Source organism: Neopelma chrysocephalum, unplaced genomic scaffold (assembly GCF_003984885.1).
Source record: "Neopelma chrysocephalum unplaced genomic scaffold, ASM398488v2 Primary Assembly neopelma1_24, whole genome shotgun sequence".
In the NCBI taxonomy this organism is placed as follows: domain Eukaryota; kingdom Metazoa; phylum Chordata; class Aves; order Passeriformes; family Pipridae; genus Neopelma; species Neopelma chrysocephalum.
In genome coordinates this window covers 22,717,392-22,734,617 of record NW_020897693.1, presented here as the reverse complement: position 1 = coordinate 22,734,617, position 17,226 = coordinate 22,717,392, and the positions used below count along the sequence as shown (strand labels likewise).

At 39.3% G+C, this 17,226-nt stretch overlaps 1 protein-coding gene across 1 annotated transcript; it reads right to left on the bottom strand.

The window, feature by feature from the left end:
- Nucleotides 1-756: 756 nt before the first annotated feature.
- Nucleotides 757-17,194, bottom strand: LOC113980892 (serine/arginine-rich splicing factor 5-like). Its single transcript, XM_027708116.1, has 8 exons — nucleotides 17,081-17,194; nucleotides 14,723-14,861; nucleotides 11,148-11,218; nucleotides 10,285-10,371; nucleotides 7,979-8,051; nucleotides 4,127-4,200; nucleotides 3,193-3,303; nucleotides 757-2,233 (listed from the first exon to the last, which is right to left on the bottom strand). Exons 2-8 carry the CDS (start codon nucleotides 14,846-14,848, stop codon nucleotides 1,942-1,944), a joined length of 834 nt encoding a protein of 277 aa, XP_027563917.1. The 5' UTR covers nucleotides 14,849-14,861; nucleotides 17,081-17,194; the 3' UTR covers nucleotides 757-1,941.
- Nucleotides 17,195-17,226: the final 32 nt, after the last annotated feature.

The following is a 17,226-nucleotide window of genomic DNA, read 5'->3' as shown; positions in this document are numbered from 1 at the left end:
ACTGAAGGTCTCTGATGTTGGACTTGCCAATCTCAAAGGTACTAGGTGAGGCAGTGGACATTTTGGGGAATTTTTTTGGTAGCCTAACAAAATCACCAAAACCAACACTGACATTTAACACAGATGAGCATACTCCAGCTTTCCCAACAGTCACATCTAGTAAGATTCCACTGCAAAGTGATTTCTGTCTAGTGTTCCTTCTGAACTGCTAGAATATTCAAATCACATCATGCCAAACATGCAAAGAATCACAGAATAGTTTGGGTTGGAAGGGACCTTAAAGGTCATCTGGTTCCAACGCTCCTCCTATGGGCAGGGTCACCAGTAACTTGGCTCTATAAAGGGTATCAACCTTGAAGCCTTATATGCACAGAAGTTGTGTGCATATTTATAATAAGAATCTCTAGTACAGTATTTCAAAAGTTTACCAAATGAGTTTACCTACAGAAAAATTCCAACACTTACGGCCACTTGGTTGTTGACTCCTCTGCTGAACTGGTGGACCAGAAGGTATCACACAAACCTGTCTGCGAGGAAAGAATATTTTGCCATCCATTCAAACAGCCACTGCTGGCCATGACAGTAAAATCCGATCCTGTCCTGTTAGTCAGACCCCGTTACTTACATGTCATAACTTGTTTCTAGTTTACATTTTGCTTGCTTCCATACAGGTATACCTTCAAATAAATTTCTCTGTGATCATGTTAGAAAGATTTTATGAAGTAAACAACAAACACCATTAAACAAAACTGCAAAGTAAGCCAGAAAAAGGTTTGATTTTATTAGGAATGGTACATTTAAACACATGTAAGACTTTGGGATTAATTTACATACTTTTTCCAAAAACGTTTCCCTTCTTTAACGATACAGAAGTTAAAAAAAAGTACCTAATTCCAAATTTTAAGAACGAACAGTATTTGCAGTGGAAATTTCTATTAATCAAAACAACTGTGCATTCAGGAGATTTTGACTACACTTTTCCTGGGATATTTTTTGCTGCTCTCATTACTAAAATAACCTTCCTTTCCATCAAGACTATTGCTAGTCATACACATGTTATTCAGTATCACACTTCTGGGTATGAAAGCTATGTCACTCTTATAAACATCAAAAACATGGACATGCATATTGACATTTCTGTGCAGTTTTATGGAATCACCTGTCAAATAAGGCCTATACATACAATACCACATACTAGTGAATTACTGTAAAATTATTATAATGGATTCTCAATAATCCTGACATTTGGATGGTATGTTTCATTTTAACAGAAAATTCCAGCTTTCATTACTGCTTAACATTGTATTGATTCACTATCCAAATGAGCAATATTCAACTAAACAATGTGTATTCCTGAAAGTCTGTTGCAAATTAAGCATATTGTCAAGGTCATGTAAAGCTGGAACTTAAAACAGCCTGTTAAGCCAAGCAACAGGGAAAAAAGGGAACTCTAAACTAATTTCATCTGGTCCATTCATTCTCGCACAGAAAAGTAGCCACAGAACCTTAAAGGATTAAAATCTATACTTCCTGTTCTCGGACTTAATACCAAGGACAAAAGCTAACATAGTATTTTGGAAGTCAAAGGCCTTGGAGGTGGAGGGGAAAGTGGGGGCAAGATAGGGAGAAAGCAGCGTATTGTCTCATCCCATTACCTCAGCATTATGTGTACATAATATATCTATGATAGAAATGTTTACTAATAGCAGGGGAAAAAATAAAAAAGACTTCCCACTCCAGACTTCACTGAAAGAAGAAAGCTGACAGCCAGCCCCTCCTCACAGAGATGGCCTATTTGATGACAGGCACTTTGGCAATGTAAGAGGAGGTCACCCTTTCATCATGTTAACTCTTCCCCTCCCAGTTCTCATATATAATTTGTCTCAAGTCTTCGAGAAACTTGAATCAAATTAAATGCATTAATACATCTCTTAGAGCAGGTTAACTACGGCTATGAGCAGAGCTCGACCTAGAACGAGATTTTCTTTTAGAAGAAGAGGGAGATGGGGAAGAAGCTATCAAGCTGGAGCGGTGGCTTTTGTGGGAGTAACTCTTTTTAGGAGTACGGCTGCGAGAACGAGACCGGGATCGAGAGCGAGATCGGGAACGAGAGCGAGACCTGGACCTGGACCTTGATCTTGACCTTGACCTGGACCGGCTGTCTGATCTGGAAGATCCTGTAGACCTGGACCTGCTGCGAGATCTTGAGTAACTCCTTGATCGAGATCTGCTTCTAGAAAAACACAATTAAAAGCTGTAGTCTCAACTCCCACTAAATTTAAAGTAATCAATTAAAATTCTCAACTACTTGGTGTGCATGGCACATCAATCTGAACATCTGAATGCACTATTCACAGCATTCAGCTATTGCAGAGTGCTGCTAGATTTCTGTTATGCTCCATCATGACAGTATCTTAGGTCAAGGCTATCAGGAACTTCTGGCCTTAACATTCTCTTCTGGTTTGGCAAAATATGAACTGCTGAATAAAAGATGCCTCCCCCCAGCTCCTGCCAGGAGGAGACAAACCAATTCTTATGCATTTATCAAGAAAAACACAGAAATGAAACTTCATACCTGTGGCATTTATTCTCTCTAGAAATGCCCATGAAAATTAGTAAGTTTCTTTCAAGATGCTAAAAAAGTCTCTAAGTGTGGAACACCAACACACTTTAGGGCCTAAAAGTTTAACACCTTAATTAGTAATGCATCCCTTTTTTCATGGAAAGAAATGGACTTCTTTTTAAGAGAGACAGTTAAAAAGCTCAGCCAACATGGGTTTTTAATGACTAAATGGCAGAACAGCTTTCGGAATAATGCAAGCAAGCTAATTGTTTTTCTTTTATTGTCACAAAAAACCTGGCCTTAAGAACTATTTATCAACATTTCACAGGACTGTGAAACAGCTTTCCATTAAATTAAAGGTTTTTAATACCAAAATGTATAGCTTTTTAAAAGTTCTTTCATTATAATATCACATTTTGTCTTACAAGAAAATCTTACTCTCATCCAAAAGTGTTCTATTTACCTTGTTTCAGCAAGTTACTTCTTATCTTAATCTGTTTACATTGCTAGAAAGTGGTTCTGTGCAGTGATATTTAGCTTGGGGACAAAAAATTAGATAATAAAACTTTGGCATCAATACTGCCCAAATCCCTGCCCTCAGCAGAATTTTATCAGGTCAAGTGACATACCTATGCCTTCTGTGGTCTTCAGTCAGTTTAATTCTGCGTCCATTCAGCTCAGTGCCATCCAATTTTTCCAGTGCACTCTTCATGTCACTGTAAGATGCAAACTCCACAACCCTGTTTACCATCATGAAAAAAAAAAGTTTCAGAGAAACTGAAAAAGGAGAACATGTCTGGCCCTTTTTCAATCTGTAGATTCGTGGCTTGATGTTTTATCTTCTGAAAACTAACTTTTAACTTGGTTAACAGGAAAATATTACACTAACAGTACTAGCCACCTATACCTTTCACATCTATACCTTTAACATTACCAGAACTCTCATCTGCAATGAGAGGCAATGGAAGAAGCTAAACAAACCTGCACCAGCTGAGGAAGTATCTTTCAGTCCTCCACTAAACTGCAATCCAAAGCTGTCCAAGAAACAAAATAAACTTGCAGATTCTCCTGCCCTATTTAAGAATTTTTAACAGTGAATACAAAAAATCCAGTCTTTGTACCTTTGTAGTCTGCAGAATTAGGAATGGAGAGCAGGCAAGTAGGTATTGCCTGTGGAGGTTGGTTATGTTCATTTCCCATGACTTTGACTGTTGAAGCAGTGCAAACCAGCCACAGACAGGAGGTATTTTAGCCTCAGGAGTCAACTCATAAGTGATTATATAAAAGTAAGTTAAAGACAGCTTAATTTAACTGTTGAAAAGTATTCTCCCTTTCCTTTCTGCTTTCACACATTGCTTTCATGGTAGAGTATGGAGACTTGAGTTCAATACTGAACTCCTACTTTCTGACTGATTGTTTTTTGTGTTGTTTTGTTTTTTTAACTGGAGAAATTTCAGCATCGAAGTCACAACATAGATTTATATTTAATTTCTTTTATAGCACAAGAATAATTGTGCCCTTAACAGTTTTGGTTATACAGATTTAGACACAAAGTGAACTTACCCTTCATTCCTGTTGTTTCTGTGAGCATCCACATAGGTGACCTCCCCTGCCTTTCTCATAACATCTTTCAAGTCCTGCAGCAAAAGTTAACATTTTAGTCTTAAACATGACACAAATGAGTCAGCTACCAGTAATACTCCCCTAAAGCTAAAACTGCTTAATGTTTTTCAATTTATATGTATAAAAATATACATATAATTTAAAAAAAATTTTTGAAACTGAAATAGCAGCTGCATTTAGAAAAGATCCCTCATTTTACAACTACAGTGAATAAAACACTGCTTTTAAGATAATCCTGCATCCCAAAAACAGGTGTTATGAAAACACAGTGCAGTACTTAAAATACCAACATGTGCACTGAAATCAGAACAATAAGAGATGAGAAGCACCATGGTATAAATGCAGATTTTCATAACTAACACCCCAGTTAAACGACAATCCAATATATGTACACAAATTCATCCTATATGCTCACCTCCCCCAACTTCCCAGTAAAATTAAAAGCAAAACCGTGTAATTACTATATGATCAAAAATTTTACAAAGCGAATGTTTTTTCTTAAGTTTCACTTGAATATCTGTCACACTACAGTGTCACGTCAATAGAATCCTCATATTAAACTTAACAGAGGTGAAACACGCAGAAACAGTAAAATTACTTGCTTAGCAATAGATAAAGCACAAACAAATAATGCAAAAGGTCACAAAAGAGCTAAACATCTGTATAAGTTAAGGCAGCACTTTTACCAAACAGTATCTGGTATTTTATAATCCCAGACTACTTACCGCAAAACGCCACAAGTGGCAGGTGATATAAGAAGGTACCTTAAGCAAAGAGTTGCTTGTCCAATACCTAGCTGGCCAAGAGGAACTCTCTTACATGAGAAAGGCAGAGTGATGGCTCATAGCAATATGCTTCACGGAGGTACCAGAGGCCCTGAAAGCACTGGACATAGTCTCCAGTCTCCAGAAGTGGCTAAAGAACCCGAGGATGATCTGTGCTAGCCAATCGAGATCAAACCCAGGCAAACCAAGATCTAGATCGCCAAAAAACAGGAGTGTCATAGGAACCAAAAGGAAAATTCAGAACAGGCCAAACCCTAGAATTTCAGCCACTAGAAAACCCCCAAATCTTTGGTTCTTTTTCCTCCACACAAGAAAAATGAAGGTTAACCAAATCAAGGTTGTTAGAAGAGGTTCAAAATGCACTTGGTTAGAAATATGCTTAAGAAAGAAAAGACTACAAAACAAAAAGCCAAGAAAAACTTTAGAACATTTGCCACAGAATATGAGAAAGCTTAATTTTATCCAGTATTTTAATTAAAATTCAACAGTTTTGTTAAAAACTGGCATATGCAAAGTAGTAATTTTTCTTGTTTATTTATTTGTAATTTTTCTTACTTAACACAAAGAAAGAGCAATGAAAAATAGGCCCTATAGCACCATTAAAAACAATACTTCCAACGTTCGAATGTTTACCTCAGTTTAGAGATTTTGGCTCTGCTCAAGTCAATGAGAGTTTAACCAGACCAGGACCGGTAAGTCAAAATGAAATCTAAATTGTTAATCTACATAATTATTTCCCAATTCAATAACTTTAGGCTTTAAAATTGAGGCTGCCAGTCTTGCCGCACTATATGCTGAATCCTAAGAATCATCAACATGAAGTATCTTTTGTAATAGCAATGACAATGTGATTAAGATGCTGGCATTATTGCTCAAAACAGGGTAAGTGTGCACGTGTTATAAAAGCTCAACATTCTGTTATTAAGAGGATTGTTTTAAAGTTACCTAGTTTTACTTAACCAGCGGAACAATCAAATTTTATCCTAAGTTTACTGTTCTGATTCACCTTAACCAGCACAAGAAAACCCTGTTGTCCTTCACAGCAAAAAAAATATAAAGTGTAGGACAACCATAAATAGAACAAACACCTATTAAAAAATACATCTTGATGTAACACAGACCTACTTTTTTCAACTGTTTGAAAATTCACAGATACTGAAGAACTAATAAGGGTGGTTGGAAAGCTCTGAACATGTAGAAAAATACGTTCGTTAAAGTAGGAGAATTCTAACAGTTTGCCTACTACTTAGAGATGAGATTATCTATTAACAATTTTGTGGCTTGTTTGTTTGTTTGTTTTTAATATCCCAACATAATAACTTCTAAAGGAGACAGATGTTCTCAAAGCATGGGGATCTGGACACATCAAACATGAAATTAGGTGCGTAAGTTTTAAAGCAAGGTTCTATACCGACTGTGCTTCCTAGCAGCTCAAGGATTAGAAGGGAAGAATAATGCCACTACTGTTAATGCATTAGCTATTTTAATCTGTTGTGTAAGTAGCATAGTTAGAAGTTAAAACACTATAGTCAGTATCAAAGTAGTACAGCTTCAAAACTAAATGCAGCTTACATGTGGTTGTTAGCTCCAAATGATGTCTATTTAGGCAGGTATCAAGAAGTCAAGTTTCTTATGCTAACTTATTGTATATTTAAGTCATTAAAACATTTAATTAGAATACTTAAGATTCACTAGTATGAAATCTGAATTGGATAGGCTTCAGATTAAAATGTAAGTACACATAAAGCCATTATAAATATTCACAAGTAAAAGAAACTTAAAGAAATGCTAATTTTTTTTTTCAACTTACAAATTTAACACTAAACACGATTTATTCTCCTTGACACTCCACTATAGCTTACTTCTCTGGTCCCTACTGTTGTTTCCAAGTGACAATCTCTTCATAAATGTAACCGCGTAGCATACCCAGAAGATATTTAGATTAAATCCACTTGCTCATCACATCAACTCAGTTTTTTTTTTTACTATTCAATAATTAACACAACTGTACAATTATGAACCCTTTGAACCTGTGATGCAGAAGATAAACAAAATTAGTTCAATTGGTTATCTGCATGGACTGCACCCAAACTCTTATGAAACACATCAGCAGAGCTCCAGGCAGGCTGAGCAGCCTCCTTGCGGGGAAGTAGCTTCAGGACCGAGGCTTTGAACATTCAACATCTTCTACTGCATCTTTCAGTACATTAATTAAAGTCTCTTTATATTCTCTGAATATAGGTTAATGAATAAAGCTTAATGAGCAAGACTAAACTCCACTATTCACTCACCTTTTGTAAATAGCATCTGTTGCTATGCCCTTAAAAAGTGAACTTTCTATAGACTGTATACTACGCAGAACACAACTAAAGGAATTGATTATAGGGCTATTCTGTTAAAAGCCAGCTAGATATTAACAAAACAGTAGCAAAGGATGGAAAAAAAACAAAAATGAAAGGTGGTAAGAAATCTTCACGACAAGTATTGAAAGTCTGGGGTTTTTAAAAAAAAATATCTAAAGTAAGCATACTTGATACAGTAGCTCTCTTAAAATTCCCTCCATTATAACAATGTATTACCAGACTTCTCAATCATGCATCAGGTCACAAAAGATTTTGCAAAACATATGAAATGACCATAAATTTCACTCAAAACAAAGGCATGCACTTCCAGGTATAACAATACAAAAGGATGATATGACATTTGAATGAATGTTATGCTTCGGTATTTTAGAAACAATCTAGAGTCTTCAAAAGTTTTATTAGCTGGTAAACACAAGTAAGGGAGAATCAGTTCCCAACTACAAAATCTAGTTATAGAGCTATTTGCACAGCTATGAAACAAAAGACTTCTTCAAGTGTTGGAATGCTAATTTTTAGCAATCACTGAAGCTTTTTGTTCACATTAAATATTTATGATGGCTTTATTAAGAAATTAGGCTGAAAGTAGTCTACTTATAGGGTAGTAAAATAAGGTGTGAAAAAAAGAAGATAAGATGCTAACTCACCTGCCAGCTGATACGGGAGGAAAGGTTTTCAACAATGATCCTGTGTTCAGTACGAACAGGAGGTCCATACCGGCTGCAAGAATTCAAAGGAAAAAAAAAGAAAAAAATTCTCCAGTGTTAGGAATTTTGAACTTAAGAAATCTGACGTTTTCTACAGTTTACTGTAAGATTGAAGTAATTTCCTGGTTGCTGGACTGCAGACTTCTCCTCTGTCAAGAACATATTTAAGACTCCACTACTAGAAGCAAGCTGCTACACAGGGATTAAAAAGAATTTTGATGAACTTTTTACCAAGGCAGTCAATATAGTTGTCATTTTTTTTCTAGATACACCAAAATAACTGTCTGGTAGAATGAAAATAATTCAAAGAGATTTAGTTTAATTTTGGTATTTGACCTGCTTGGCTCATATTTATGGAAAGGACAATCTTTTTTTCTATCTTTTTTTATGTTGTTCCATTCTGCTTCAGGTCAGGGAGCTAGAGGGCACAATTCAAAGGCATTTTAGTTCATGCTTCTAAATTCCAAATAACTTGTTAATATTTTTAAAAACCACCACGATCTATATTAGGGGGTTTTTTTGGTAGAAATATTCCTATTTCAGTAAAATGAGAGCTAATGAACTGGTTGCCCTGAAATAACTATGGCAGTTTACAGTTCCTGAATGAAAGCTGATGTTTTCAATTTAACAAAAAATTAAAGACCCTCTCAAAAATGAAAATGTGGCCTGAAAATATTCATACAGGACAGTAAAACATCTGGAAAGAATGTACATCTAAAAAGAATACCCTTGCAAGTCTTTTCTGCTACCAATCCTAGTCATTCTGAATAGAAAGGGATCTGAGAATTACAGAAAAAGGTATGCCAGTCTTTTGGTAAGTAATGCAGGATTCTAACAATGACACTACTTTGTATTACTAGAAAAAAGATTCAAGAATCAAGAGCACTGACCTTAGAGAAAATTATTCTCATCTTTTCCTCCTACAGAAACACAATCCTAAATTGTGCATATTGATTTGTACACTGAAGCACAGGCAATTTCATTTCAGTGCATACCTCGAAGTGTCCCAATTTTTTTCAGAACATCCGTATCTTCCAGGTATTTAAACAGAGGTCCCAGAGTCACAAAACTGGCAGGCTGTCTCATTTTTCCATTATAGCAAACCGCAGACTCTTCCTGTCTGGCACTGGCAGTCTGACATCATGAACATGACTATAGCGTCAGATGCCCACAACCTTAAATCACACTTCCTATTTTACAAGTCCACTTCTAGCCTGGACCTCAGACCAATCATACTGCATCAAGGTTACTGCTGCTAAGAAAAAATTATCTAATTAGCATACTTTCATATGCAAATCAGATGTTCTAGACACTGGTTTGTAACTGGCAGCAATTCTGACTCTGAAACAAAGGTTTCTATCCATTATATCTTTGTCTTTCTTTCAATCTCTGTTCTGCATGGGCCACAGCAAACTTTTCCATACGTTTTTACTTTACACAGGTAGGTATAAAGTACAAAGATGTAATGACTAGTTGTGTGGTAGAATATATTCGAATCTGCAGAACTTTCACTGCAAGTTGGTGTAAGGTTCACCAGTGGCTCAAATCACTGAAAACGAACAACTCCACAAATACTGCGTGTCCACTAGAGATATTCTAGAGAAGAGCTATGTCCTGTTATTCAGAGTCCATCTCTGGACAGAGATTCTCCTTTAGTAAGGCACCTGTTTGGTCAGCAAACTTAGTCAATTGGTATTTTAGCACTTCTGCACGTGTTAGTATCTTGTGCCCTAGCACTGCTCCTTTTCTAGGCTGTGCTGAACTAAGCATTTTGATAACTATACAACTGGAAATGTGAAAGCTTGTTAGACAGTAAGTACCTTGAACTGTTGCTCTACAATAATTCTACTTAGCATGTAAGCTCAGTTTGATGACAAAAGTTTCAAGAGAGAAGCCTGGCATTTTTCTTGACTTAGTGTCAAAAACAGCCATTACAACTGCAGCAATACTCCTTCACATCATTTACGCGAAGGTAGGAGGCAAGACCAACGTAGTGCCTACAATATGGCAAAGGAGCATTTCATAATAGGTTTGTGAACCTCTGCGAGACAGTTAAACAGCTTTAAAGTCCACACTCTCCTCAGACAGAGAAGGCAAATAATAGTAATGGACCTACAAGGTTTGAGAATGTATTCGTGAAGCTATACAAGAGCAGTGCTGGATCCCTAAATCACAAGAAGAAAACACTTTTTCGCTGCAGTTCTTCAGTTACTGTGTTGGGAGGAAAAAGAGTCCAGACCACCTACCTAGATCCACTCTGAGACTGATAGTAACTGAACCGTTGTGAGAATCTCCCCCTTCCTCTTCGGGCTCGAGCATGCTCAATTGTGACCCTTATGACAGGAACAAAATGAAACAGCACATGAAAAAATAAACCAACAAACTTCAAGTATTTGACACTGACTTAAAAATCTTTCACAATTGGAAGCACATGTGCACAAACAGGAATTATCTTGCCCTTGCAAGGAATGATTTATAACACAATCACTGGCATTTCTTAAAGAGCCAGACCAGAGGGTTTCTCTTTTCTCATTCATATCCCTCAGACTTTTCATGAAAATTGTCACAGGTCTGTAATTTAGACTGATACAGCTGAATTTGCTTAACCAGAGCCCAAGAGTAACCACAGAGACAGAAGAGTACCAAAATAAGTAACAAAAACCTAATGACCTAAAATCCAGCTTCCACAATCATAATAAAAATTACTGTAACATACAATGACCATAGTCCCCATTGCTGCAACCTGAAGGGCAATGCTCCAAATGATGACACGTTTATCATCTTATTTTCTGGTCAACAGACAGGTAAATAACAAATAAGTTTAATTCCCTCTTACTAATATTTCCTCTAATAACAAGACCCTGAGTTAGCTTTGAAAGAGAACTAAGTGCAGGTAGAGAAAACAGTCAGCCCTGCTCCAAACCACTCCTCCTCCAGTCCCAAAATTATCTTGTCTTATAGAAGACTATAGCCTGAATCACCATGAATGTCTTTAAAGTATCCCACCACAGAGCCAAAAGAAATGGGCATCAGAGCACAAGATAATACACTGCATTTGGATGCAAAGCACTTTTTGTGTTCTTTAGGGAAATTATGATATCACACTTACCTTTCATCGCACAACTCTTTACCATTTAGTTCATAAATTGCATCATCAGCATCCCTGTGGTCTTCGAATTCCTTGAAAGAAAATAGGAACAAAAAAATCTTTTCCCTCATGTTATATGCAAACACTAGTAAGTATGTGTTCTTTATAAATTTTAGATTTCTGCAGCAAGTATTACCCAGAACTCTGAACAAGAAAGTGAATTCATAGTACATTTATGACTGGAAAGCAAAGGTGTTCCTATTCACAACCCTTTCTTCTCCTTCCACCCCACAAACCCCTTTTGCCTCCCTCAGTTGTTTCAGTATAACTATTTGCAGGACCTCTATAAAATAAATTAATTAAATGACCTGGTTTACTACAGAGGTATCTAAAATACTTTTGGAGAGAGGTGGAGAGAATTATTTCAAGGCATACAGTTTAAAACACAGCCCTATATACATGGAAATCCTACAAAATAACATGAGCTGATCAACTGCAAACAAAAGCAGGAGATTTGTGCACTCACAGAATCCTCTTAAGAGTTCTGGGGCTAATTCAGTTCTTACTGAATTGGCAAAGAAAGAGTAAACCAGAAAAAAAGCCCTTCTAATTTTTTTCTGAGTGAATTCAGCTCACTAGCTGGGCAAAAAGGTGCCCTTGTAAGAAGAGTATGAAACATAAGCCCATCTTCAGCACTGGCCACCTGCAGGTCCAGATTAGCTATAACATGCATAATTCCATATAGTGTTCCAACGGAATCTCTCACTTCACTTTTGGCAGAAATGCTGCTTTAGTCAGCCTGAGTAGCCTCTGCCCACTATCCAGCCCACTGGTTCTTGCCAAAGCTATTTGTACAGCTCTGCAGGAAACTAGGTCAAGAAACATACCCAGATGAAAAATAGCACACTTTGTGCAGGAGGTGGAGTGAAAAAGACAGTGTTGTTTTTCAAATAGATCAGCTCCCCAGGTAGGTTCATTATGTGGTTGTACAACTGCAGGAACGCCATGTGAGGTGAGGGGACAAAGGAAAGAAATAAAGCAGAGAGAACAAGCAGCTGGGTAGGGACTGCTTGAAGCAAGTGTAGATGGAGAGAAAAAATAGTGGAACTGCAGCTTGTGAGCAACGAATAACAGAGAAGAAGTTTCTCAAGAAAGTGTTGCATAACCGTAAACTGCTTTTCAAAAGCAATACTGGCTTAATCAATCTTCCCCATTCTGCACTCAAATCTGTTTCACTACCAAGTGAAACATCACACATCTTCGCATGATGCTGCAAAGATTATCTTGAGAAAATTTAGGCCTAGCATTTAAGAGTATCAATAGTCGGCACCTACAACTCCCGTTATTTCAGTTAGTTTCTAACAAACCCAATGTCTTCAAGTCTATCTAGCTTTATGATCTGAAGTTTGAAAACATTACACCCTGAAATCTACAAAATTTAAGTAGATATAGTAAGTTTCACAGATCAAGCAATGATTTCAATCAAGCACAATGAAACATGCTTTTAACACTACAACAATGTTCACTTGGTTTTGTGAGTGGCTCTATAAATACAGATCTTAAATAACCAAACCCAAAGATGAACAGGCAAAACATGGCAAGGGAAGTGTCACAAATGATGCCTTCAATGTGTTTATAAATTAGAGGGATGACAGGATCAAGTGCACCCTCACCAATTTTGTGCCTGACACCAAAGTGGGAGGAGAAACAGATATACCAGAAGGAAAAACCATCCCACAGAAAGACCTTGATAGGCTGAAAGGTAAGGCAAACAAGAATCACAAGCTTTAACAAAATATAAACATGAAGTGCTGCACCTGGGTTAAAATAGTCCTAAAGAGCAGAACAGGCTGAGGGTTGAGTGGCTGGAGCGTAGCTCTGCCGAAAAGGACATGGAAATCCTAGTGGAGAGTCAGCTAAGCATGAGTCAGCAGTGTGGCCTTGCTGCAATGGAAGCAAACTGCGTCCTGGGCTGCATAAATAGGAGCACAAGCAGCAGACCAGGGGATCCGGTTATCCCACCCTACTTAGCATTTGTTAGGCCACACCTGGAACACTGTGTCCAGCTTTGGTCCCTCCAGCTCATGAAAGACATTGAAAAATTGGAATGAGGCTAGCAGAGGGCCACCAACACTGATCAGAAGGTTGGAGAACAAAGAAAGGTTGAGAGCTGTGTTTGTTCAGCCTGAAGAAAGGGCAGCTCCAAAGGGATCCAGTCAGAATCTTCCAAAACCTAAAACACAGTTACACTGACAATAGAAATGATTTCCTCTTGTGGGTGCAGAGTGATGGGATGACCGGTATGGGGAGAGAGGGGAAAGGTTTGTTCAGTTGTAAGGAAAAAAAATTTTATCCTGAGAACAACTAAAATTTTTAGATAAATTTATGAGACAATTACTCAATCTTATTAGCGAGCTTTGAAAGGAAAATGGTTCCGCCTGGGAACCAGAGAAGAGAGCAGGGAGGACTGACCGACTTGCTTACAGGAGTTGAACAGAAGTTGTTCCTGAATGAGTCAACAGCCCTGCCCAAGAAGAGAAGAGCAACACTCAGGGAAAGGGGATTGAGAAATAGCGGCAATTGGAAAAAGCACTCTAAATAAACCCAGGCTCATGTCTAGATCAGCCATTTACCTCCGGACTTTACCTACTGGCAGTCAACAAGAAGTAGTTCATACTGCAGGGCAACCAGGAACCAGCATGTGTAGGCATTAAGGAACAATACTCATATGAAGCTAAAGTAGGCAAAGCCTGTTTTTTTTTCTTTTCCTCTAACTTCACTCAAGGGACTGATCTTGGCAGAAAGAATGGCATGTAAACCTGCAATAGTGTGAGGGCAGTATCAACCTTTCCAGTTTGAACTCAGTGCTGCAGAACAGCTAATTCTCAGTTCTCAGAAGGTAATATTTAAGAGATGGGCTGATCCTGAGTTAGTTTGGGAACCCGCAGAACTGCAAAATTTGGACAACAGTTTAGGAGCTTGGAGCTCTAGAAAGCAGTGCCAGGAAACTGAAATCCAGTGAACCATCTATTTCATTCGACAGTGTGACAGACACATAAGCCCTGTTAACATGTATTGATGGTGAATGTAACTAACTTCAGCTACAAGAATCAAAAGCTGTGCTGCTTGAGTCCACCAGCAGGCACCTATTATACCTGTTGTCTTAGACGACTACTCTGGTTTTATGTCAGGCCGTGATTTAGAGATACGAGCAAGCAGACTTGTTATTAATGACAGCTTATAAGGAGTGAGAGAGGAACATAAGTGGTTCTCTATAAACTTTTCTCCAGATCGGGACTCTGTAAAATTTTGCACTGCCATAAAAGGATATTTATACAGTCTTCAGAAATGAGGGATAAATTTTAAATCCATGAAAGCCTTTAATCAATGTATTTAACGCAGCTAGAATATTACCAAGACTTTGAGCAAAACCTGGACTGTAATCCCAAATTCTGAAAAGCAGTCTGAAATGTGTATTAATATTTTCCATTTCCCATTGCAACTATTATTCTCTAAATCATCTTCCCTTCCTTGACATCAGCATAGCAAGGTTAGTACATACAAGCAAGAGAAAGGAAAACAAGGTTATTACTTACCACAAATCCAAATCCATTTTTTAGATGGATTTCTCGTATGCGACCATATCCTTTGAAGAATTTCTCCACATCCCGTTCACGAGCACGTGAGCTCAAGTGTCCAACAAAGACACGGCAGCCACTCATCTTAAAGTTGATGCTAAGAAAGAAAACAGCACTGTTTATCAGATTAACAAACTTAAAATAGGGTCATTAAGATCACTTTTACATCTCAGAAATCTTGGTTAAATAGGATTTGATTTTACTGTCCTCCAGGTATATGTTAAAAACCCAATTCTCTACAACAAGAGAAGTGAAAAAATCCTGTCTTGCTGACTTCTGGTAGAACCCACACAGAACTCCCCATTTTCTCCTTTTTAGGCACATAACTTAACGACTTCTTTTACCTGAAATAACATTTTTGTTTGCTGTCAGACTAGTAAGATTTTTGTATCACAAAGCATGAAAGAAAACCCTAATCTATAACCTCAAACATTAAATTACTGGGCTAGCAGCAGTTGAAAAAAAAAAAAAGAACAAAACTGTTATGCTAATCATTGAAATATAAACATAAAACTTTTGCTTTCACCTGGAAGAACTGCTGCAATAAAAGTTGTATTAGCATAAAAGAGATAAACGGTCATCATCCAATTGTTTCCATTTCCAGTAACCATAAATACTTTATTTTAACAGTCTGTCAGGTTCTGAAAAAACATTTTTTCATTATGAGATTTCAACAACGGCAAAAATTAAAAAAAACCCGTTATTTTGGATATTCATATTTTCAAAACTATCTACTGATCTAGGATACATAATTTGAGACACTTTATGAAAACTCCATTGTTTACCCTGAGGTGTCACTTTTTCAGTTTATGTGATTTAGAAATTTTTTAAGTTCTTGTAACTGGAAAATATTATTTGGCTCACTCAGTGAGCTTGCTGTCATACAATAAACAAAGAATCCAAGCCGTACAGAATGAAAATATGATGTGATTTTGCCTTACAATACTGGGTTGTAAAGAAGGCAGAGTGAACAGACAACATATCACATTAGCTGTGAAAATAATTCCAGTCAATTTGGATACAGTATTTTGAATTAGCGTGATTTAACGAACACCCATTAGCTGTCTTTTGATTAGTTTCTTTACTCAGACTCGCTGTGCCATCTGAGATGTGCCAGAATTTTGGAAAACTGGGTATTGGGCTTTTTATGGGGCGAGGGGTTGAACTGTGACAGCACTCAGATTCGCCTCAGCCATCCCCAAAACACGACCTGAGGTGATGGCTATTTATTTAATCACTTTCATGTGGAAAGTTTTGTGCTTCCTCCACAACGCTGCCCTTTGTAGCCATCCTCTCCTTTGTGCTCACACGTGCATTTTAATGACCACACAGAAATTCAGTTCAGTGGGCTGGTTCACCTCCCTCGCGAAGTGTGGAGTACCCCGGTTTCCCCTGCGCAGCCTTACCACGCAAACACTGGGAAGGCCAGCAGCGGGTATTAAGGGAAAGGCAAGCCCTTGCAGAGAAAAGACAGCCTTACGTAACTGTGTGCTTTAAAACACGGCAAGAACAGCCACTCTGGCAATAGCGCTCATTTGGGGAGCAACACAGATTTGAAAGATTAAAACGACTGCGTAGCTGCTGTTCAGTATTTTTAGCTGTAGGAAAACAAGGTGGGGAGAATAATCGCAGAAGGAAAGGAATACGGGGCGGGTGGGTGGAACTGACCACCAGTGAAACTGTCACAGATAGGCGAAAGAGGTGCGAATAACCCGCCTGCGCGTTATTTACTCAACCATCAGAGAGTACAGTGGGTGCGAGATCTGTATTGACACTTGCAAGGCGCGGAGCTTCACACGTTGTTACTACCGCAATCCCACCGCGTTCGCTCGCTGGCGGCTCACAAAATAAGAAAAAGCCGTCGAGAAGCACGGCCCCGCAGCAACCGGCCATCTGCTCCTCCCTCCTTTCAAGCGGCCGAGATGGGCCGGGGCTGCGCCAGGCCCGCCGCCTGCCCAAGGCAGGAGGGCCCTGTACAGGCCCGCCGCCACCGCGGCGCCGGCCCACGCAGAGCCGCCGGCCCCTCCGGCTCTTCGAAGCTTTGCGCTCCCCTCTAAACACCACCGGCTCCCGGCCACCCCGCCGGGATCAGCCTTCCCCGCCGCGGGGCAGCGATGGAGCGCGAGGCCTGCCCGGCCGCGGCCCCACTGAGCGCCCGGGCCTGCGGCGCCGCGCGGCGCCAGCGCGGCCTCCGCCCGCGGCTCCCCCACCTCGGCCCGTCCCCACCCCACCGCGGGGCCCGGCCGCCAGAACCCCGCCAGTGGCTCCCCGCACCCACCCCGGCCTCCCCCCAGCCGAGGAGGAGCCGCCACACACCGTCGCGGAGCGGCGAGTCCTGCGGGCCGTGCGGAGCCTCGGTGCGGCCGCGGCGACAATGGCTGCCGGCTGCTCCGACCGCCGCCACGCCACTGCGCCTGCGCTCACCCGCCCCGCCCGCGCCGCGCCGCGCGGCACCACGGGAG